Source organism: Durotheca rogersii (assembly GCF_024521655.1).
Source record: "Durotheca rogersii strain YMJ 92031201 chromosome Unknown GGS23scaffold_27, whole genome shotgun sequence".
Classification (NCBI taxonomy): domain Eukaryota; kingdom Fungi; phylum Ascomycota; class Sordariomycetes; order Xylariales; family Xylariaceae; genus Durotheca; species Durotheca rogersii.
The window spans coordinates 352,363-373,319 of record NW_026251258.1 but is presented as its reverse complement, the minus strand read 5'-3'; the positions used below and the strand labels follow the sequence as shown (position 1 = coordinate 373,319).

The following is a 20,957-nucleotide window of genomic DNA, read 5'->3' as shown; positions in this document are numbered from 1 at the left end:
CGAATAACCGGTAAGTAGGAGTAGTCCTTAACCTAATACTAACTAACGCCGTAGCGAAAGTAGCTATCCTAGACCTTCTTTTTCTCGTATTCCTTTTAAGGTACCTACCTTACCCGTCGGGTACTATTATTAGGTCCGTTACTAAACCCGTCGTAGGTTTAACGGAACCTCTCTTACGATCTAATAAAGCCTACTATAATCGTATCGCCTTAAGTATTTATCCGAGCGAAATCCGAGCGCTAGGTAACGGATATTAATTCGTAACTCGGGGTCGCCGAATAGCGCTTATTTTCGCCTAACTCCTTCGCGAGCCGCTTAAATTCGGCTATTTATTCGTAACGTTACGCGATTAAGTAGATTTAAGCGATAAAGGTATCGTAATCTTAAGATATTTAAATCGGAATTAATATATTTTAAAGGTAATTAAATAATATTACTTTTAGTTACGTTAGTTTATTATCGTTATCTTAGTTAAAGCCTTTAGCGTTCGTTAGGACCTCTTCGAAATCGGATAGGAAGCTTCCGAAGGTCTCCTCCTCTTTCTACCGTAGTTTCCGTAGTTTTTATTACGCGTCTTCCTTAACCTAAATATTACCGAACGTTTCTTTTATATACCTTAGTAAGTCCTTAGGTTAAAACCCGCTTCTTAAACCGCCGGATCTCTAGAAGTATTTTATTTTCCGTTACCGATCCTCGGGTATCGTACCGAGGATAGAGTACCATATCGCGTTATTATTACCGAATAAGCCGTCCGAAGCGTCGATTAAGATTTTCGCTTATAGTTTTTCTAAGTAAAAGTAAAACGATATAGCCTTCCCGTTTTATTCGTATTACTTAAGAGGTTTTCGTCGAATTTCGTTTACGCCCGTAAGTAGGGTAGCTATAACCTTAGGTACGGGTACGGGTACCGGTAGTACGAGTACTAAGGAGTTACTTCGTAAAAAATCGGTTATATATTTTCTTATGGAATTTAAGAAATAAAGGTCTTATAATAATACGTAATAAGCTAGCGTCGCCTCTTAAGCGCTCGATTACGCTTAGGCCTTAGACTTATCTTCCGTTATTTAAGAGTCGGATATCGGATATTTAGGTACTAACCTTACGGAAAAGATAGTATAGCTTTTTATTACGGTTTTAAGAGTTATTCGCTAGGTAAAAGGGTATAAATTAAAGGAATAAAGCTATACGAGGAGGAAAAGGAAGAAAGATACGCTTTATTAAGGCCGCGCCTTTAGGAGCTAGCTATATACGGGAGGAGCGGTTACGTACCCTGGTGCTATGCTAACCAGGGTTCCATAACTAGGCGCAGCCCATTATAATAGTAAGATATTAAACAGGAGTAGCGTAGGCACGCTAACGGAGGCACGAAATAAGGACTACCTAACTGCCAATAACTAGCCTAGTGCCGATTAACTAAGATCACAGCTGTAAATAGCTGTAATCGGTTGATCGGCTAGCTGAAAACGGCAGCTGGGAAAGGGGGAGTGGAAAAGGGTAAAGGAGGAAGGCTAGAAAGGCATGGTAAGAAACGAGTGAATAGCTATAGGTCGTAATATCTATAGGTCTAAGTCTGGCTAATGAAAATATGAGTACGCGATCTATATAAATATATATCGAAAAGGCTACGTGGCCTAGATCTACCGTACTATTATAGCCTCCCTAGTTCAATTAATCCGTAAGGAATAATTAAACTCCTAATAGTAATAGGTACGGTAGCTCTCGTTCCTATTAAACCTAATTAACCTAATCCCGATTAACCCTAATTAACTAAAAGCTAGCTAGTTTAATCAAAGGCTAACAGGATAAGTTAGGAAGAAATAGGTTAACTAGGCGATTGTAATAGTAATAAGTAGGTAGTAGGTAGGTAACTGCAACCGTACCTAACTATACCCGATCCTAATTAATCCCGAACCTGTTTAATCGCTACTAATTAGGAGCTAAGCTAGTTTAATTAACGATTAATAGGAAATAATAAGAAAGATTAGGAAAGGTCCGATAATAACTAGGCTAGCGGAGCTATAACCTATAAACTAACCTAATTAACCTATTCCTAATTAATCCTAATTAACTAGGAGCGAGCTAGGTCCATTAGGGCTACTAAGAAATAATAGGGATTAATCGGAAAATAGGAACTATAACGGGTAGGTAAAATAAGCGTAGCTCCCGTAAGAAATAAAGAAATAATCCCATACGATGTAACGTAATCCCGTCCTTCTCGTTTATAATTAGCTTTGCCGATCCTTTTAACTAATCCTAATCCTATAAACTAACTAATATATCCTATTTATGCCCGACTATTTCCGTTTAATTCGTATCTAATTATTATTCGTCCGGCAGTATCTACCGGGCTTCCCTTGACCCTCGATCCCTCCCTTGTACGTAGTTTTAGGGGCTCTCTAGGCTCTTCCTACTAATTATATATCGGTAAGGGCGATAAGAAGGGTCTCTAGGTAATACTATAACTATTCTTAACTATAACTTGTAACTGTTTTTTTTTTTTTTCTAGGCTATCTTATTTAATATCCTATTTAATTCGTTCGTTTCGGTATCGTTTATAGGTCTCTCGCGTTAATCGGTAGGTTCCCCGATTAGGTTTATAGGTATAAGGTCTATCGGTATCTTCGTATGATAAATGAGGGCATCGTGGCACCTATCGGTTAGGAAGGAGAAACCTCCCTAGGTATCGTAACTAGCTAGCAGGGATAAAATAAAGGCGATCGGAGTTATCGGTAAGCCTCTTATAATTAAAATAAACTAATCGGTAAAGAACGGATACCTTTAAACGCGTACGAGGTTATAAAAAAAAAGGGGTAGTAGCGGTAACGGAGTTAGGTTAACTAAGAAAAACGGCTATCTAGGTATTATTAAAAAACGAAGGCGAAACCGGGTAAAACGGGTATAGCTCCTTTAAAAGAAATAACTAAGAAACGAGAATAGGGATTCCTATTAATCGGCGAACGAGCTTTTAAGTAAGCTAATCAAAAGCTAATAGGAGGGCGTAGGTTATTAATGGTCGCTATGGTTATCTACCCTCTTGTTAATCCTAACCTAAAAATTTAGACTAAAAGCTACGAAAACGGCTCTAGAGCTACGAAAATAACTCCTAATTAACTAAAAAACAGGGAATCTCCTAATCGTCGTATCCTAAACCTATTAACTATAAAAAACGGTCGATTAAAAGGTCGCTCCTAAGGCTAAGGTAAGGACGAGCTACTAGGTAGTCGCTATTAAATAGGAGTAGCGTAGGTACGCTAACGGAGGCACGAAACAAGGACTATCTAACTGCTAATAACTGGCCTAGTACCGATTAACCAAGATCACAGCTGTAAATAGCTATAATCGGTTAATCGGCTAGCTGAAAACGGCAGCTAGGAAAGGAAGACTGGAAAGGCAAAGACGAGGAAGGCTAGAAAGGCATGGCAAGAAACGAGTGAATAGCTATAGGTCGTGATATCTATAGGTCTAAGTCTGGCTAATGAAAATATGAATGCGCGACCCATATAAATATACATCGAAAAGGCTACGTGGCCTAGATCCACCGCACCACTATAATATTTAATGTTTAATATACGTACGATAACTAAGAATAATTAGCCCGCTCCGCCGGCTCCTACTAGTACTTAGGCGGATTCTCTTTAATCTTTATACTTATTAAGAGATAGGAGTTAGTATAGTTTTATTATAATAACCTATAGCGTTTTATATTAGCCTTATCTAATTTCCTTATAATTATCGTACGATAATCGCTAATACTAACGTAGGTATTATTATACCGGCCGAGTTATATTAATGCTCTATTTATTATTAGTAAAGGTATAGCCGTCTTAATAATATATCGTACTTATTATAAATAAGTCGTACGATATTTAGATAGATATAATTAGCCGTTCCCGGTTTATATTAAGCTACGCGGCTACTTTAGTAGCTTATATACTTATTATAAGTTCCGGAATTACGCTATATAGTACTTTATATAAGATAGCGGTCCCGAGGATTCGCCCCTATACGTACGATAATTTTATTATATTATTTACTAAATATTTCTACCTAGTCTTACCGCTCTCGTATATCTTAAGTTTCTAGAATAAATGTAGCTTAGTATAGATAATTCTACGCTATACCTATTTCTTAATATGGCGTAAGTAAAACTCCATTTTTCCTTATTTTTTATTTAAAAAATACCTCTTCTCTTTATATACCGATATCTTATTTATAGATTATCGTATGCGATACGAATATATATTTAAGAGGTTATATGCCTTTAATTTTATTAAGATAAGCGGCCTCCTCGTACGTATTCTTAAATCCGCTAATTATCTAAAGGAACGAGGTATTCATTCTATAGATATTATTAACCTATCCTTATTATTATTAATAATAAAGTCGAAGATTCCTTTAGATACGATTCTTTCGAGAATAATAAACTTAGAGATACGAATTCGAATATATTTACGTCCTCTTTATATCGTACGTAATTTAATATAGCTACTGTAGTGGTGCGGTGGATCTAGGCCACGTAGCCTTTTCGATGTGTATTTATATGGGTCACGCACTCATATTTTCATCAGCTAGACTTAGACATGTAGATATCAGGACCTACAGCCATTCACTCCTTTTGCCATGCCTTTCTAGTCATCCTCCCTTGTCCTTTTCCAGTCTCCTTTCCCAGCTGTCGTTTTCAGCTGGCCGATCAACCGATTACAGCTGTTTACAGCTGTGATCTTAAGTTGATCGGCACTGGGCCAGTTGTTGGCAGTTGGGCAGTCCTTGTTTCGTGCCTCCGTCAGCGTGCCCACGCTGCTCCTGTTTACTACCTAAATAATTAATATCTAGAAATACCGATAGACTAGTAATTCGCTTTTAGGTCTTCTTATACCTCGTCCGATAAGCTAATAGCATTCTCGCGACCGATTATAGAATCTTATAAAGAATATTTCTAATAACGTACGAAGGTCTATATAAAACCTCGCTAAAACGGCGAAAAGACATAGGAAATTAGGATTTAGTAATAAATATATTATCTCTTTAAAGATAAAGATCTAGATTATCTAGATATAAAATAATAAATACGGATAGCCCGAAACGTTTAAAGTCCGATTTATTCGTACGTATTAAAAAAAGTTTTTATTCTTATATTATCTTATATTAATATTTCTATTTAGAATCTATCGAATTTCCCGTCTTTTATTCTCGAGATAGCCCCGATTAAACTAAAGAATATTAGGTCCGATACTTTATACGACCGTACTTAAATAAAGAACCGATTCCTTAAGTATTTAAAAAGTAATGGAAATTTATACTAGCTCGGAGTTATACTAAGAAAGGATTAATAGACCTCTTATTTCCTAGCGGCTTTATTCGGACGATCCGAGATTTCTTTTATCCGCCGATAGCTTTATTTCTATCGATAGAATATAAACGAATTCCTATCGCTCTTTACTTCTACCCGCCCTTACGTTTTCTAGAGATTAAAAGCGGTCGTACGGTACTTAAAATAAAACGAGAAGCTACGGTAAAACGATTTAACGAAGACTTTATTATCGTATAACCCTTTACCGTAAGTAATGGTATGAAGATTAAGATGGAAAAATCTAATCGATTATTTACTATTACTACTACGAATTTCATAGAATTATTCTTTTCGTACGTCGAAAAAGAAGGATTTAAAGACGGAGAATAAAGCGACGAAGAATAAAGCGACGAAGCGAACGATAAATATAAAAACGAATTTAAAGACGAGGTATTTTAATAGTAATAACGATAAGAATCCCTAACTCGAAAGTTAATTACTTTATTTAATTTTAAACGTTTAAGAATAAATTCTATCCCGACGCTTCGTATAATTAAGAAATCCCGACTATAATTCCTTAGCTTTAATAGCGAATTAGATATACCCTTTATAGAAGATATAGCTCGGGAATATAAAAACTAAGTACGGGAAAGGCAAAAGAAAAAGGAGAAAGAGAAATAAAGAAAAAAGTAGAAGGAAAAGTAAAAGGAGAAGTAAAAGAAGAAGTAGAAGGATATGCCTTAGTTTATATTTAATAGGTATACGTACGATAATAGTCTAGTATTTAATACTCGTAGGATATCTAGAAAGTAACCTATAAGGGTATTAATAGTTAAACGAGGCTTAAAGTATTTCATTTATTTATTTTTATTATTTTTACTTCGTATAATTATAACTTTTCTTTATTTATATCCTTATCCTATATTTACGAAACTTACTAAAGAATAGTCGATAGTATTATATCTTTACGTAAATTATCGTCCGTAAATAATGGATGGTTTTATTAAAGTAATTAAAGTAAAGAAACTTAATTATTATTAGAGAAGTCGTATAAATAAAGACTTTAACTTATATAAAGTTTTATACTACCTATAAGAGGTTTAATAAGTTAAAGATAAGGTTCGATACTAGATAATATATAGGCTCGTACGCGTTCTCGAAGCCGGATATAGGTTTTTAAATATAGCCGAATTATATCCTCCTTCGTCCGAAGCTATCCATCGAAACCTAATTCATTTAATATAGCTTTATATTATTCTATAATCTTTATCGTTATAAATTCGTCGATTTCGATATCCTTTAAAGGTATATATATAACCTATACGGCTTCGTACGTAGCCGAGCCTTATTTAATAAGGATTCTATAATTCGGAACCTTATTTATATTATAGAGGTTATATGGAATACCTAGTCGTACGTATAATCGGTTCTTCTGCGTTCGAATTTAATAGCTATTTCATACTTTAATAAACTCTACGAATTCTCTTTAAAGTATTAGGCTATAGATTATATATACCGTAATAAGGTCGATAAAGTCGGACGAGATAAATAAACCATTATTAATAAATTCTATTTTAAATGTCTAGGTATATATTAGCTTCGGACGAAGAAATATATAAATATAACTTATAATTTATTTATTAGTACTACCTTTACGGAATCGCCGAAACTAAGACTCGATCTTAATATTATAAATACTAGGTCCCTATATATATATTAAAGATAAACGATTTCCTTATCGATAAAACCGCTAAATACCTTCTTTATCTTCGTACGGGATTATAGTTTTACTAGCTTTAATTAAAGTAGCTTAAGTACCGGTAAAAAGTAATATTTCGATACTATAATCGGCGCGAGTAAAGCATAGCCGAACCTCGCTAGTAATAATCGTACGTAAGTATTACTTTAATATATTAATAACCGTAGTTATAAAACGTTTAATATATATCTAAATAATAAGACGAGAATATATATTTATATATATATATATTTAAAATTAAAGTTAGGTTAAATATATTTAATACGTACGAAGGCATACCTAAAATCTAAAGTCTATTAACTTAGCATATGTAATAGGCTGTACCCATGATAGGGCCCTGGCTAGTACTAGGGCTTAGTACGTGATCAGTACCTACGGCGGATAAGGCTAGCTATCGTAAGTGCGGCTTATAGGGCATACTTTCTTCCTTTTTCTCTTCGTTTAGCTTTAGTTTATTAACATACGGCTTTTACCTAGCGAATAGCTTTTAAAAACCGTAATAAAAAGCTAAACTAACCTTCTTTTATCGTTTTACGGAAGTAATAGCATCGAAGCGAGCGGAATTAGTAGTAGGAACGGCGATATAGCCCTTAGAGAAGCGGTACTAAGCTAGTAGTCGGAAAGGCGGTATTAGTTTTTAGATATACGCGCCGGTAACCCCTACGAAGAGAACCGACGATAGTAGTAGTATCTTATACGCGGGATTAGTAGTAGGAAAGGCGATGTTAGCGTTTACGCCGGTTAAGTTAGCAGTCGGAAAGGCGGTATTAGCTTTTAAATATACGCGCCGGTAGTAGCCTACGGACGAGGACCGATAAAATAACCGAAGAAACGACCGATAGCCCCGAGAAAACGTAGTTTAAACGGTAATTTCGAGATAAAAGAACGACGAAATCGACGAAATTTACGGCTAAAAACGGCGGAAAATTTTTTTCCGGAGAAAGATAATAAAGCGTTAAAGCATAGCGCTCGTCGACGAGTTAAGAACGCCCGAGGCGTAATATAAAGAAGGAACGGCGTTAGAATAATAGGAAATACGATAAGGTTTCGGCTAGAATAATAGTACTTTAATAAGGGTACTAGAGGTACTAGCGGTTTTCGGAGAAACCACCGGTTTCTCGGTAGCATCGACAAGGGTACTAGCGGCGCTAGTAGTAGACGGGAGGGCGCGCCCTCGCGCGCCTTTAGGCGGAGCCCTTTAGACTCCGCTAGCGGTATACGATAAACGATAGTCTTTAAACGAATAGGAACGGCGTACCTTAATACGTCTTCCGGCGGAGCCTCGCGGCTCCGCTAGTAGTACGGATAAGCTCTTAGCCTTTAAACGGAAGGATAGGCCCCTAGCCTTTAAACGATAGCAAACGAAAAAGCGCGCCTTAGTACGCTCTTAGGCGGAGCCCTTAGCTCCGTTAGCGAACGATAAACGATAGTTTCTAAACGAATCGGAGGCGTACTTTAGTACGTCCCCTAGCGGAAAATAAACGAAGATCTTTAAACGGCGGCAAACGAACCGACGATCCCGTAGCTACGGGAACTAGGCTAGACCTAATAGGCGCCGATAGCGACTTCGTACGCGGGGCTTTAAAGCTTTACGGTTTAATAAGAGGATCGGAACTAGCCCCAGGGGAGTAATAATACCTTAGGAAGAAAGAGAAAGCCCCGGGAAATAGTAGCGCCCCGGGAAACGAAGATAGCAGCCCGGGGAACGGATAACGTAACCCGGGAAACGAAAATAGCGGCCCTAAGGAAATGGCATACTAAGGGACTAGATAGTATCCGGAACGCCGGTAGTACCCTAGGAAAAAAAGGAAGGGCTTTCGGGAGGGAGTAGCTACCGGGAAGGCGTACCTAGTAAGCGAAGAAACCCGGGAGACCTACGGAAGAAAAGGAGGGAGGAAAAAGAAAAGGAGATCCCGGGGAAGAGTAGGACCCGGGGAAAGAACGCCGGAGGGCTAGAGGCGCCCGGTATAATACCCCGGGAAACGAAAGGCCCCGGGAAGGAAACGGCGGAAGGGAAGACCCCGGGATATAGTATAACCGCCGGGGAAGAAAGGAAGGAGGCTATACCCGGGGGGCATTAATACCCCGGGAAACGTACGAACGGAAGGAGCCCTAGGGATATATTAATACCCTAAGCGGCGGAGGTAGTAACCCGGGGAGCGAGTAGCGTACCCCGGGGAACGGAGGCAGTACCTAAGGATACGGTACGTATCCTAAGGCGCGAAGAAAACGGGTTAAATTATTAGGGCTAAACGCCGAAGAAAAAGGGCGGTAGGGCGTACTTTTTTTTTTTTTCCGGGAAGGGACCTTATATAATAGGCTATGCCTATGGTAAGGCCCTAGCTAGTACTAGGGCTTAGTACGTAATTAGTACCTACGGCGGATAAGGCTAGCTGTCGTGAGTACGGCCTATAGGGCATACTTTCTTCCTTTTTCTCCTCGTCTAGCTTTAGTTCATTAACATACGGCTTTTACCCAGCGAATAGCTCTTAAAAACCGTAATAGCATAGCTATCTAAGGACCATAGTTAATTTAAACCGGGAACCTTAAAGTTTATACGAAAGGTTTAATTAGTATAGCGTCGGTAATTAACTTAGTCGGGATATAGTTCTTTATATATCCTATAAATACGGTTCTTTCCCATAAGGATACCGGCTTAAGATCGTATAAACTTATAAAAGTATAACCGTTTATAATTCTTTATCGAAGTATTATAGGTAGTATAATTTTAGATAAACTCTCGGGCTTATTATAATATAGTATCCCTTTTTTCGTCGGTACGGTATCGTCGTTTTATACCATGCTTTAGTCGTATAATCTATAATCCTCGCGGATTTAATTTAATGCTATCTCGATATAGGTTTCGTATAATAGAAGTATCTTTATATCCATAATAAAAAATAAGGTATCGAATTAATTAGATAACTTCATTAGTAATAATCGTCCGAGGCCGTTAATATAGTTCTTATTCTTTTAATCTTCTTTTTAATATACGACGAATTATATTAATATAGCTAGTTAAGTAGGTATAAATAAAATTAATCGATTTATTAACTAACTAGCGATTAATAATCTCCTGCTTAAAATTATTAATCGAAGACCTCGGACGAACCATATTAATACTTTAATAGAAGCTTAATTTAATTTAAAAGAGGGGTAGAATTTTTATTATAGCCTTATAATAGTAGCCTTATTTTTTAGGAGGGGGAAATCGAAATTCCGAAATTCCGAAAATCGTTTTATCGGATACGCACTAATAGTATACCGTAGACGTCAGAGATTCCCTAACATCGCGTAGTCTTACCACTCCCTCAGCCGATGCCGTCCCGCCGCGTGAGTCACTCGCCCTGGCTAGCCGTCGCCGACATGCAGGGATCCAGAAGGGCGCCGGGGGGGGGGGGCTCTTTATGGAGTATAGAACAACCGTAAGCGATGGTCTGACCTCGCTTTTCGAATCGCCCAGGTTGTCGGATTAGATTTCGAGGAGGGGGAACCGTATGGCACAGCCAGTAATCGATCGCATTAGGCAGTATGCCGCTTACCTACCACCGCACATCCGCTCTGACGCGGCAGGGCTGCTCAGGTCGGCTCACCGCCCGGAGTTTCGTACAGATTGTGTACCTGAGTTGGCCATGCAATCGACTCGTTGACCAAGTGCAGGGGAACTACCAGTCACCCAGAGCTTGCGGCAGCGGGGTCCTCCATGATCGCAAAGCCCGATTTCCCCTATTGAATTGCTGGTTGAAGACTGGTACAGCAGTCATTTAGGGTATTCTGGGCTGCCCAAGCTCTTAGATGGGGTCTAATTTAGGAATGCCCGCTCACCCTGTGCGTCCCATCTCATCGGAGTTTAGGGGTGGCTGTGAGGGTAAGCAGAGGAAAAGTACATACGAACAGAGTAATCTACGGTCGGGCATATAATCGCAAACAGAGCAGATCGAAAATGGCGATCTTGAATCGTCAGCTTCGCCTCCCGCTGAAACGAAGACCGAGTCACCGGGCGGATATCGAATCACAACAACCCCTACTCGTCGTTGTACTGCGTAATGCGGAGAGTAGGAACGCGATGCCAACACGCGATACAGGCAGGCATACTCTAGTACCGCTGGGGATATTGGAATTCTGTACATGCTGGACAAAGACAGCTCTTAAAACACGACGCGTCTACAGCCCCCGTAATGGGGGGGGACGGATCAAGGCCACAACGATAAAGACGATAAACGCGGCGCGAGAGCCATAAAAGCCCCCTAGCACAGGTCAGATATATATGCTCCCCTCAAACCATGATGCGGATCCCTAGTCCATGAAAGAATCTCGCGACACTGCAATCGTCCGGTCATCTGAGCCTTCCAGCCTCCTCTTGGCCATATTCCAACTCCGTACTCCTTGCGCGGCCCAGGACCGGGTTCTCGTGCCGATGAACAATCGTACTACTCCATCACCTCGTCGACCCTCACAAGCGTCGGTATCGGCTCGTACTCGTCCTCATTCATGTCCTCCGCCTCCTTGCCTCCGTCGGGGCCGCACACCATGTCGCGATACAATTGGAATATATAAGGGACACCAAAGCGGCTGGCCCATCCCTCGTCCTCGGCCTGCCCGCCATCCTCGCCATCGGGGACGCCGTAATCGTTCTTCTCATCATCGCCATCGCCGTCACGGTGGTGGTTCCTCTGGTGGAGGTGGCGGAGGTCCTCCAGCTCCTTGAAACGCTGCAGCAGCCCCGACTTAAGCGCCGGCAGCGTGCCCTCGACGCCGTGTTCGTAGTTCTCTAGCTCCACCATCCCCAGATCTTGAATGTGCTGCGCCATCGTTTTCCACCGAGCGTCCGCCGCCTTCGCACCCTCGCCCTCCTCCGCCCCGTCGCTTCCCGCCCCGCACACCGCCGCACGCGCGAACCACGTCCCGTGCCGGAGCACGCACTCCTCGAAAACCATCGCGCGCTCGTACACCTCGGGGTCCGTCACCACCGCGGCCCCGGCGCGGCTGAGGTACCCGAGGCCCATGGCGTTAACGCAGACGTACAGGATGGCGAGGTCTAGCAGTGGCAGGCTGCGGATGTAGGCCCGCTGGAGCGGCCGCGCGGGGTAGTTCGTGTACGGGTCGACGTCGCGGAAGCCGGCGGGGGAGTAGTACGAGGAGGACGGCGAGGGAGAGAGCCGGCTGGCCATCGCGTCCTCGTAGAAGCCGATGCCGAGCAGGCGGTACCACTTGGGCGCAGCGGCAGCGCACGGTGGATTTGCGGCGATGTCGGCGAGCTGGTTGCACCGCATGAGACCCTGGCGGAGGAGAGCGCGCATCCGCGCCTGCTGCGCCAGGTCGAGCGGCCCGAGGCCCGGCGGCGTGGTGAAGTTAACGAACCGGGCGGCGTCGCCAAGCACGTCGTCGCACTGGCGCTCCCGCCGCTCCAGCTCCTCCACCATCTCGAACGTACCGTAGCGCAGCGGCCGCCGCAGCCTGTACTCTGACGACAGCACGTCGCCCGCTGGCGGCAGCGTGAAGCTTGCTATGCGGGCCCGGCAGATGGAGTACTCGTACGAGCTGATTATCTTGTGCATTCTCTGTGCCGAGAGTCAGCCATCGTGTTGATGTAAGGGAGAACAGAAGGGCTACAGGCCGATAACCCTTTTGGTGGGGGATCTTACCCTGTTTGTTGCCCTCAGATTTCTCGTCGAACGGATGTCCATCCGCTCCACGACAGCTAGAATGACTTCTGGCGGGAAAGTATCCATATCGCTATGGTGTCATGAAGAGAGAGGTTTGAGTGTGGGGCAACGAGCTGGCGAGAAGGAGATGGTCGACGATGGAATCGGGGATTAAAACAAAGGTCCGCCAGATGGGACAGAGGATGAGTTGCCCAACGGCCAGGGAGAAATATGCCTGGTCGAACCAATAAAGAAGCCGAGAAATGTATCGAGGGTCTAAGTGTATTTGTATGTCCTTGGCAGATCGCCGTGGGGGGTGGGACAATGGAAGAACCGGCGGGCCAGTATGGTGTAGTAAACAGCTAATACCTACCTAGGTAGTTATGCTGTTAAAAGCACCAACTGGAGTTGGGCAACGAGTAGTCGAATCCACAGCATGAAAGGTTGAAGGAAGAAGGAGAAGGCCGCGATGGACGTCTTATGAGTCGGCCAGAACAGGCGCAGAGGCCGCGCTTGACTGGTGCGCACCTTGATGGCTGCCCGCCCTGGCCATCTCTGCTCTTTCAGCGAGGCGATTGACAAAAGAGCCATCAAGGTCAGTGCTTACTGCTAGGTAGCCAGGCAGAGTCTCCTTACTGTATTATCTATCGATGTTCCTTGGCGCAAGCAGACACCGACAATGGGTTGTTGCGCAACATGGCCAAGTACCCAAAGTGGTGATGGCAACGGGATGGCATCAATAGTACCCCTACCTGCCAACCAGATGAGATTCTGTGATTAGTCATCGTCACCTCGCTGCCTCTCAGCAGCCCCCCTGGCGGAACCAGATCAGGGGTAAAGGAGGCTCGGGAACAGCTACCATGGCCATGTCACGTATACAGTTATGTGTCGGTGGCGGTAAGAAAACTGCCACGGGCGAGCCGGCAGATCCCAGATCGGATCGTTGCCTAGGGCGTTGGGATCGAATTGCGCCGCTCGGCAGAGGGAGCATTTCCTAGGGAACCCGCGTCTCGGGCGCCTGGGAAGCTATAGTGGATGCGTAGCGCGTGTGCGTGACATGCCCGTACCCAAGTCTTCACATTGTATGGAGCCGTTGCGCTCGGGCAAGATGTGAGATGGTGGTCACCCTTGACATGCAGCCCCTATTTAGCTGTACTTGCCCCTGTCACTCTCGTGGGAATGGAGAAAATAGGATAGGATCGGCCCAGGTGGCGCGTGCCGCCTGGATACTTTCAGCGCCTCTTCGCTCGCTGTGTAATCACAGCTCCTACTGTCATCGGGTTACGCGACGGGTAGGTATGTCGCGGGGGAGGTATTATCTCGAGCACAGGTCGGATCATCCGAACGCGTCGGCTTGTCATACGCAGATGAGTGATTGGAGTCGTCAAGTTCGCTGCGCGTAGTCGCGGCTGGCCTTCGACTTCCCCTTATCATCCGTGTCCGCTGTCTATCGACGTCGACGCATGTTCGCGTGGCACGATTGCTTCGCGTAACCCGCATCTGGGTGCGGCTTTCCGAGCGGGGGATTAGAGCAGGGCGCCGGCAACCTCATGGTCTTCAGGAAGTTTTCGTCAGTCACACGGGGTCGTAGCTTTGTTTTCGAGCCCTCTGGTCTTGCGCTCCCGGCTCTCATGTTCTGTCCTCGTGTTCTGGGTTGGAGAGGGAGGGAGATGGGAGAAGGGAAACGATGTGAAGAAGGAAGCGAGAAGGAAGGGGACGGGAAAGGAATCCAGGTTGGACCTCTCTCTCCTTTCCCCCCATCTATCCGATTTACCCCAGATCGGCATTACATAAGGAGGAGAGCCGATGGGGCGCTAGGCCAGGAGGGAAATTGTCCCCCTGCAGGATCTCCAGGGGCCAAACTGGAAGACGATCGAGCATCTTCCAAGTTGTCAACGTGGTATTCCCAGCATTCCCAGTATTTCCTCTCAGCTGTCCTGGCCAAGGCTAGGTGGGATCGGGTAAGCGTCTTCCGTATTTATCTCCATTGCATTGCATATCTGGCACATGGATGTCCCGTAGGCAGGCATGCTTGTTTATAACTCGTTACGACAGCTGGTAACGAGATCCCTTCGCAAGGTTCTGGTAACGGGGGGCAGGGCAAGGCTCTACCATATCGCATCCAAGAAAGAAACGAAGCCGCGGATCGGCGGCCATGGGTACGCACCGCGGATCGCGAGGGGAACTGTGAGCAAGGTATATACACAAGGTAAAAGACATTCAGGTCTTGCTAGAATTGGGTTACTATGGGCGATAGGCATTCTACATAATGTAGGAGGCGCCTAAGGAGGTATGTGCCTACATTATCGTAGGTACCTGAGTGAGAGGTAGTGTGCTGGGAGGAGGTACCTGCGGACCGAAAGCAGTACCTGGATCTATGCGTGCTCGCCACGGAGGTACCTGGTAGCGGGTACCTGATGTATGCACGCACATATGGATAAGGCACCTCAGCGTGGGTACCTACCTAGAGCTATATATTAGCAGGGAGATGCGGATATTGCTAGCCGAAGTGGTACCTCGACGACGGGTCTCATCAAGCCATCAACGCCGACAACCATCATCTTCGTCATTCCTCAATTTATTGCCCTCCCCAACTCCTCCTCCAGTCCCGTATGGGCCCATACGCATCTCCCTATCGCCGGCAGCACCTTGACGATTGCTTCCGCGAGTCTATGGCTTACCGCGATCGACCCTCCTTCAATTGACCGTTCCTCCTTGTTTGGCTGGCAACTCCGTCCACAACTCAACATCCCTCTTTTTCTGCCTTTTTCTTCTTTTTTGGCTCTCCCTCCCTCCAACTTCCCCCTCCAGCCACTTCCGTCCATCCCGTCTATCCCTGGATACCTACTTACTTACGGTGCTGCCGGGCCTGCGAGGCTGTCTCTCTGTACATGCCTACCTACGTGTGCCTTGTACTGGATCGTACGTGTGCGCGTCCTGTCTGTATGCGCTCTGTATGCGCCGAGCGTCGCATTTAGCCGCCTAAAACCCAAAAACCGTCTCGCCTCTACTCCGTCTCTGCCAGATCGCCATTTCAGCCCTGCCAACCGTCAAATCTTCGCTGCCTCTGGGTTTGAAATCCCACACTAAAGTTGTCTAGCTTCGTCTCTCTCCCTGTCTCTCGCTCTCCGCGCCTGTGCCCGAATTCCAACCCTTCTTCACCCGATCCAGCGTGGGTGGCCTGCTCACCAGCTGACTATCGGTCGGCTGGCATCTACCGCGCTCCTTGTCGATACCGTTTTCTCTACCACGATACCGGGGCGTGATCCAACCAGCCGTCCCGATAGACGCCTCGCCCAGATCACTACGACACCCGCCGGCGTACCGTCCTCCATTAATAGCCGCCCTCGCTGTCCTACTCTATCCGAGTGTCCCAACCATATGCATAATCCCTTTCTGGGAACTCACCTCTGCTCTATTCGTTCCACATAATTTTACATTCCGCTATCCTCCCCAATCCCATCATGCCTTCCCCTAGAAGAGTCCGCTTCCTCATGACGGTGGTGCTGGCAGTTGTCATCACCACCTTATTCTTCACGTCTCAGATGCGATCCACAATCCCCCACGACAATCGAACTGTCCAAGACTTCTTTGGTAGGACGATGAATGGCCTGAACCATCAGAAAGATCGCGACCAAGTCATAATCGGCGGCACTGGCGCCACCACCGTCGAGTCGACAGTAAGAGATAAGGATGGGGATGGTTCCGTCGACGAGGATGACGAGCAGCTGGCAAGGGAGATGGCCGAGCGGCTACGGGCGGCCGAGAAGAAGGCGAAAGACTTAGCCAACTCCAAGGCACCCTTGAAGCCCGATGCGCCGAGCGATGTCATCGGTGTCGGAAGCTCTGCCGGTGGCCAGACAAAGGATAAGGTTAAAGGCGGCTCAGAGGGACCGGAGAAGGAAGAGGGAGAATCAGAGGAGGACCACGAAATCGAGGTGACACTCAACGATATCCTCAAGAAGTCTCCAGGTAAACTCCACACGCTATGCCGTAGATCTACGATGACGCTAATCTCTCTTGCAAAGTTGTCATCTTCTCGAAGACGTTCTGCCCTTACTCGAAACGAGCCAAGGGTGTCCTGCTCGAAAAATACTTGATCGATCCCCCCCCTCACGTCATCGAGCTCGATGAACATCCCTTGGGCAAACAGCTGCAAGCTAGACTGGGCGTCATCACTGGACGTGGCACCGTCCCTAACATCATGGTCAACGGCAAGAGCGTTGGCGGCAGTGACGAGATCGCCGAATTAGACGCAAGGAAGACCCTCATCGACAAGTTCAAGTCGATGGGAGGGAAGCGATTATCTATGAAAGAGCGCTTCGTCGGCAACGCCAAAGAAAGGCAAGGCTGACCAAAGGAAAATCGATATCGACAGGTACTATCGGGCGAATCGACTAGCTTGTACACATGGACGTGGACCGCGATGACGTGAACGGCCGTTATCAACTGCATGTATGGCGTTGGGGAGTTGGTTCCTTGCTATGTGTTCCCATGTGGATATTGAAGCTTGCTACAGTCTGGATCTGGGCCCAAGGCGTGGTCTGGGATGTTACGGGGCGTGGACTGGAATGCCCCTGGAGGTCTTAACTGTATAATTACGTGTCAACCCCCGCGCACAGTGGTGTGCGGACACGGCACTGCGAAGGTCGAGCTGGTAAGCCTCGAGGAAAGGGTTTAAAATAAGCGACAAGTCTCCGTTCGTCACGCGATGGCATGGCTTTTTAATCGTAATTCGGAAAATATACCTAAGAACGCGATGACCAGCGAAGTTCCTTCATACCACATACAAAACAGAGAGACTCTTAAGACTCACTACCTCTTAAATACGTGCTTAGGCAGCCCGTCTGTGTATAAGAATACCATGCAGCAATCGAGGCTACTCGACGAGAAGAGCTCCGGCGTCTGAGCAGAATTGCGCTCAAGCGTGCATTGGCTGCCTAACTACAGGGAATAGGTGATGCCCCTGTCAATACATTTTTTCACGCCTCAACATCGTCGTCCCTTTTCCAACGAGCATCTCATTCGTTCTGCCTGCGCATACATTTCTCTCCTTTTTATCTCTCTAACTGTATTGCGGATAGGCACGACCCATTTACGTGTTTAGTTTAATTTTCCAGTCAATCCGTCATCGTCGATCCCCAGCAAGCACCATGAGGGCCACGACCGTCCTCACATTCGTTCTCTGGCTCGCGTCCAACGCCGCCGGTAGTCACGCGGGGGGGCGACGCTGAGGAATTCGACCTGCCGAGGCTGGCGAACCTGACGATGTTCGCGGACGCCGGATGCGCCGACCCGGTGTACGTGAACAGCTTCATCCTCGGGCCGGATGTGTGCGGCGACGACAACGCGTCGCCGCCGTACCTCGACGCCTTCGGCTCGCTGCGGCTCGCTGCGGCTCAACGAGTGGCCGTGGTGCTCTGACGGCACGCAACAGCCCGTGTTCAACGTGTACGCAGACGGGGCGTGCAAGAACCTGATGCGATCGTACGACGTTAAGGAGTGGGCGAGCGAGTGGGGGACCAGCGCCGACCGCTGCGTCGCGCTCGGCGACTTCAAGGCCGTCGCGTTCCTGTGCTGGGGCTTCGAGGGCAGGAAGGGTGGTAAGGACCGCCTGGACAGGCCTACCGCCACCACTTCGAGCTCATCCTCCTCAACTCCTTCAGCTCCCACGACTTCTACTTCCGATGCTTCGAGCAATGCGACGGCCGAGGCCGCGGCCATTCCGCCCGCGGCTTCTGTAGTGTCATCTAGTACAGCCCCGCCGTCGGCAACCGACAGCCCCTCGCCGAATTCAGACGCGACGGCCGCGGGTAGCAGCAACGGCGCCAGCGACAGCTCCCCGACGCCACCGGTGCAGACGAGCATGGCGGCGACGGGCTATGCGGGGCTAGGTCTGATCCCAGGCTTGGTGGCGTCTTTGCTCGTCCTTGCGGCTGTGATATGACTGGGAACGCCATGGCCGCTCGTTACAGCTTTTGGAAAAGCGATAGCATCTGATACTCTAATAGCTAATTTGCCCGATTAATAGAGATACCACTCGCGTTGCCCTTAACGTCTCTCCCAGTCATACACCCCGAAAATGTCCGAACCGAGCAGTACCAGTACGCGCTGTATCTACCTATCCCGCTACGTCGTGTCTACGGTTTCCTGGGGCCAACAGGCTGACACAACGGAATCGAAGCAAAACTATTTCTTCAACCAGCAACGACGAAGAGGACGATAACACGCCGACAACGGTGAGAATGAAGCTGGTTGAATTCCGGAATAGACAATTCAAGCATCTGACACCCTTCATTTGCTAAGTAGGTGTTTACATTATGTGACAAGAGACTTCTCAGCAAGTTGGCAACGGACGATGGTACTTCGCAGTACACATTCCAGTATCCTATTTTATTTTCTTCCTGGTTGGTCGAAGTCCGATGATTCCTCAACAGCAGCATCTCGACCGGCTTCCCGGTCCAATCCCCAATCCAAGATATCCGGATACTTGTTAACGTAGAAGCGTATCCCCAATATCATCGCTATGCTACCCACGCAGAATGCTGCGGACAACGGGAACCCAATCGGATACCTGGGGGAGTCGGCAACCCTCCACGCACGCAGCGGAATCGTGGCATGTCCGACATAGGTTAGTGTGACAGCAATTGCCACGGTGATCGATCGGGCTTCGGGTTCCTTGCGAAGGATCTCCGCAAGCCACGCGACCAACGCGTATCCCCAAGCCGAGGTAGCAAAAGTGAGGAAGTAGAATGTCATGATTGCAGGGTGCGAGCTTGGCCACCCAGACAGAACCGAGGTCGCTACCAACTGTAAGGCGGCGGCGCCGCACGAGACCTGCCATCGCCAGCCCTTCCAGTCGCTTAGTGCGTTTAAGCCGATGTTGCAGACAATCGAAATCCCGTAGCCGCCGAGGGGGATGAGATTCACAGTGTATGTCGAATAAAGCGGCTGGCCGCTCGAATCGGTGACGCCTTTAAGGTACAGGAGGAAATAGGAGTTGGCGCGTTGCGACCACGCGAACTGAAGATAAGCCGCCAGGAATAGGTACGTCAGGGGACTCTTGACCAGCAACCGGAGCTTCGCTACCAGACGCTGGAAGGGGATCAACTCCGATGAGGTCACGCCCACCTCGTTCAGTCTCGAGCGTGCTAAGTCACGCTCGACGGAGCTCAGGTACAAGGCTCGGGTAATCTTAGGAGAGTCGGGAATGAGGAGGAATCCCACGGCTCCCCACACCATTGTGATGATGCCCGAGACGATGAACAGCCACTGCCAGCCCTCCAGACCGTTGACTCCGTTGAGGTTCCGGTACAAGGCAGCCTGCAGGATGCCCAAAAACATATTCCCAGCCACGCCGCTGACGCCGAAGATGGCCAGCCGCTTACCCAGCTCCTTCGGCGTGTACCAGTTGAAAATCAGGCTGACGAGGCCGGGCCAGGACGTCGACTCGAAAACGCCCAGGAAGAATCTCAGCGCGTAGATGCTCTTCGCATCGGGCGCCTTGTACGTCACCAGGGTCAGCGCACCCCAGATGATCTCGCAGACGGGTAGGAAGATGGACGGGCGGACTCGGGTCTGGATCATCTGGGCGGGGACGATGAAGAGCGCGTAGCCGATGGAGAAATAGGTGGTGAATTCGACCAGCTCGTTGCCGTAGAGCGAAAGGGATTCCTTCATGCCGGACACGTAGGCCTGCGTCGTCGCGGACTGGTCCATGTCCTTCAGGAGGCCGGCGATAAAGGCCCAGGTCAGGAGGAGGACATCGAGCTTAAGGACGACGACGCGCTCCGGGTCCTTGAAGTAGGGATGGACTTTCGCCAGCCATGACGTCGGAGGCACTTCCGTCTGCTGGATCTCGGCGCGGTCTTTGCTTCTGTCACGGGGAGAAGACGACATCGCGGCAGCGTGGTTTCTAAATCGCAGGCAGCTCCTCCTTGACGAGAGACTCAGGAATGGCCCGTGTCTAGGCAATGGAAAGCCATGTCTGCAAGGAGCGAGGTAGTCATAAATACATCGTCCTGCTACTCTGTCGAGAGATCCATCTCGGAAAAGTTTTTCCCTGTTTTCCTTTTGCAGCTGAGTAGCGCATGAACAAAGGTTTCTAGTGTTTCACCCCGGACCTATGGCGAAATCAAAGCTATAATTATGGCATCAACAGGTGATCGGAAGGTCTTCCGGAGGGCGGTGGCTGGAGAGGGGAACATTCGTCACTGTGTGAATCTCCGGCTTCTCCTCCATCGGGTTATCTGTCACGCTTCTC

The 20,957-nt window shown here is 47.0% G+C and overlaps 5 protein-coding genes across 5 annotated transcripts; 3 read left to right on the top strand and 2 right to left on the bottom strand.

Moving 5' to 3' along the window:
• Positions 1-11,329: 11,329 nt before the first annotated feature.
• Positions 11,330-13,111, bottom strand: GGS23DRAFT_257775 (uncharacterized protein). Its single transcript, XM_051512327.1, has 2 exons — positions 12,695-13,111; positions 11,330-12,610 (listed from the first exon to the last, which is right to left on the bottom strand). The coding sequence occupies exons 1-2, from the start codon at positions 12,779-12,781 to the stop codon at positions 11,480-11,482; spliced, it is 1,218 nt and encodes a 405-aa protein (XP_051368702.1). The 5' UTR covers positions 12,782-13,111; the 3' UTR covers positions 11,330-11,479.
• Positions 13,112-13,964: 853 nt separating this feature from the next.
• GGS23DRAFT_257738 (uncharacterized protein) lies at positions 13,965-14,769 on the top strand. The gene has a single exon (XM_051512326.1). The coding sequence runs from the start codon at positions 14,245-14,247 to the stop codon at positions 14,734-14,736; it is 492 nt and encodes a 163-aa protein (XP_051368701.1). The 5' UTR covers positions 13,965-14,244; the 3' UTR covers positions 14,737-14,769.
• A 1,202-nt stretch (positions 14,770-15,971) lies between these two features.
• On the top strand, positions 15,972-17,227 carry GGS23DRAFT_257682 (glutaredoxin). Its single transcript, XM_051512323.1, has 2 exons — positions 15,972-16,666; positions 16,723-17,227. Exons 1-2 carry the CDS (start codon positions 16,159-16,161, stop codon positions 17,046-17,048), a joined length of 834 nt encoding a protein of 277 aa, XP_051368700.1. The 5' UTR covers positions 15,972-16,158; the 3' UTR covers positions 17,049-17,227.
• Positions 17,228-17,962: 735 nt separating this feature from the next.
• Positions 17,963-18,641, top strand: GGS23DRAFT_599918 (uncharacterized protein; the record flags this gene model as incomplete). Its single annotated transcript, XM_051518987.1, has 2 exons — positions 17,963-18,100; positions 18,132-18,641. The coding sequence occupies 2 exons, from the start codon at positions 17,963-17,965 to the stop codon at positions 18,639-18,641; spliced, it is 648 nt and encodes a 215-aa protein (XP_051368699.1).
• Positions 18,642-18,825: 184 nt separating this feature from the next.
• Positions 18,826-20,800, bottom strand: GGS23DRAFT_257697 (major facilitator superfamily domain-containing protein). The gene has a single exon (XM_051512325.1). It carries the CDS (start codon positions 20,591-20,593, stop codon positions 19,088-19,090), a length of 1,506 nt encoding a protein of 501 aa, XP_051368698.1. The 5' UTR covers positions 20,594-20,800; the 3' UTR covers positions 18,826-19,087.
• Positions 20,801-20,957: the final 157 nt, after the last annotated feature.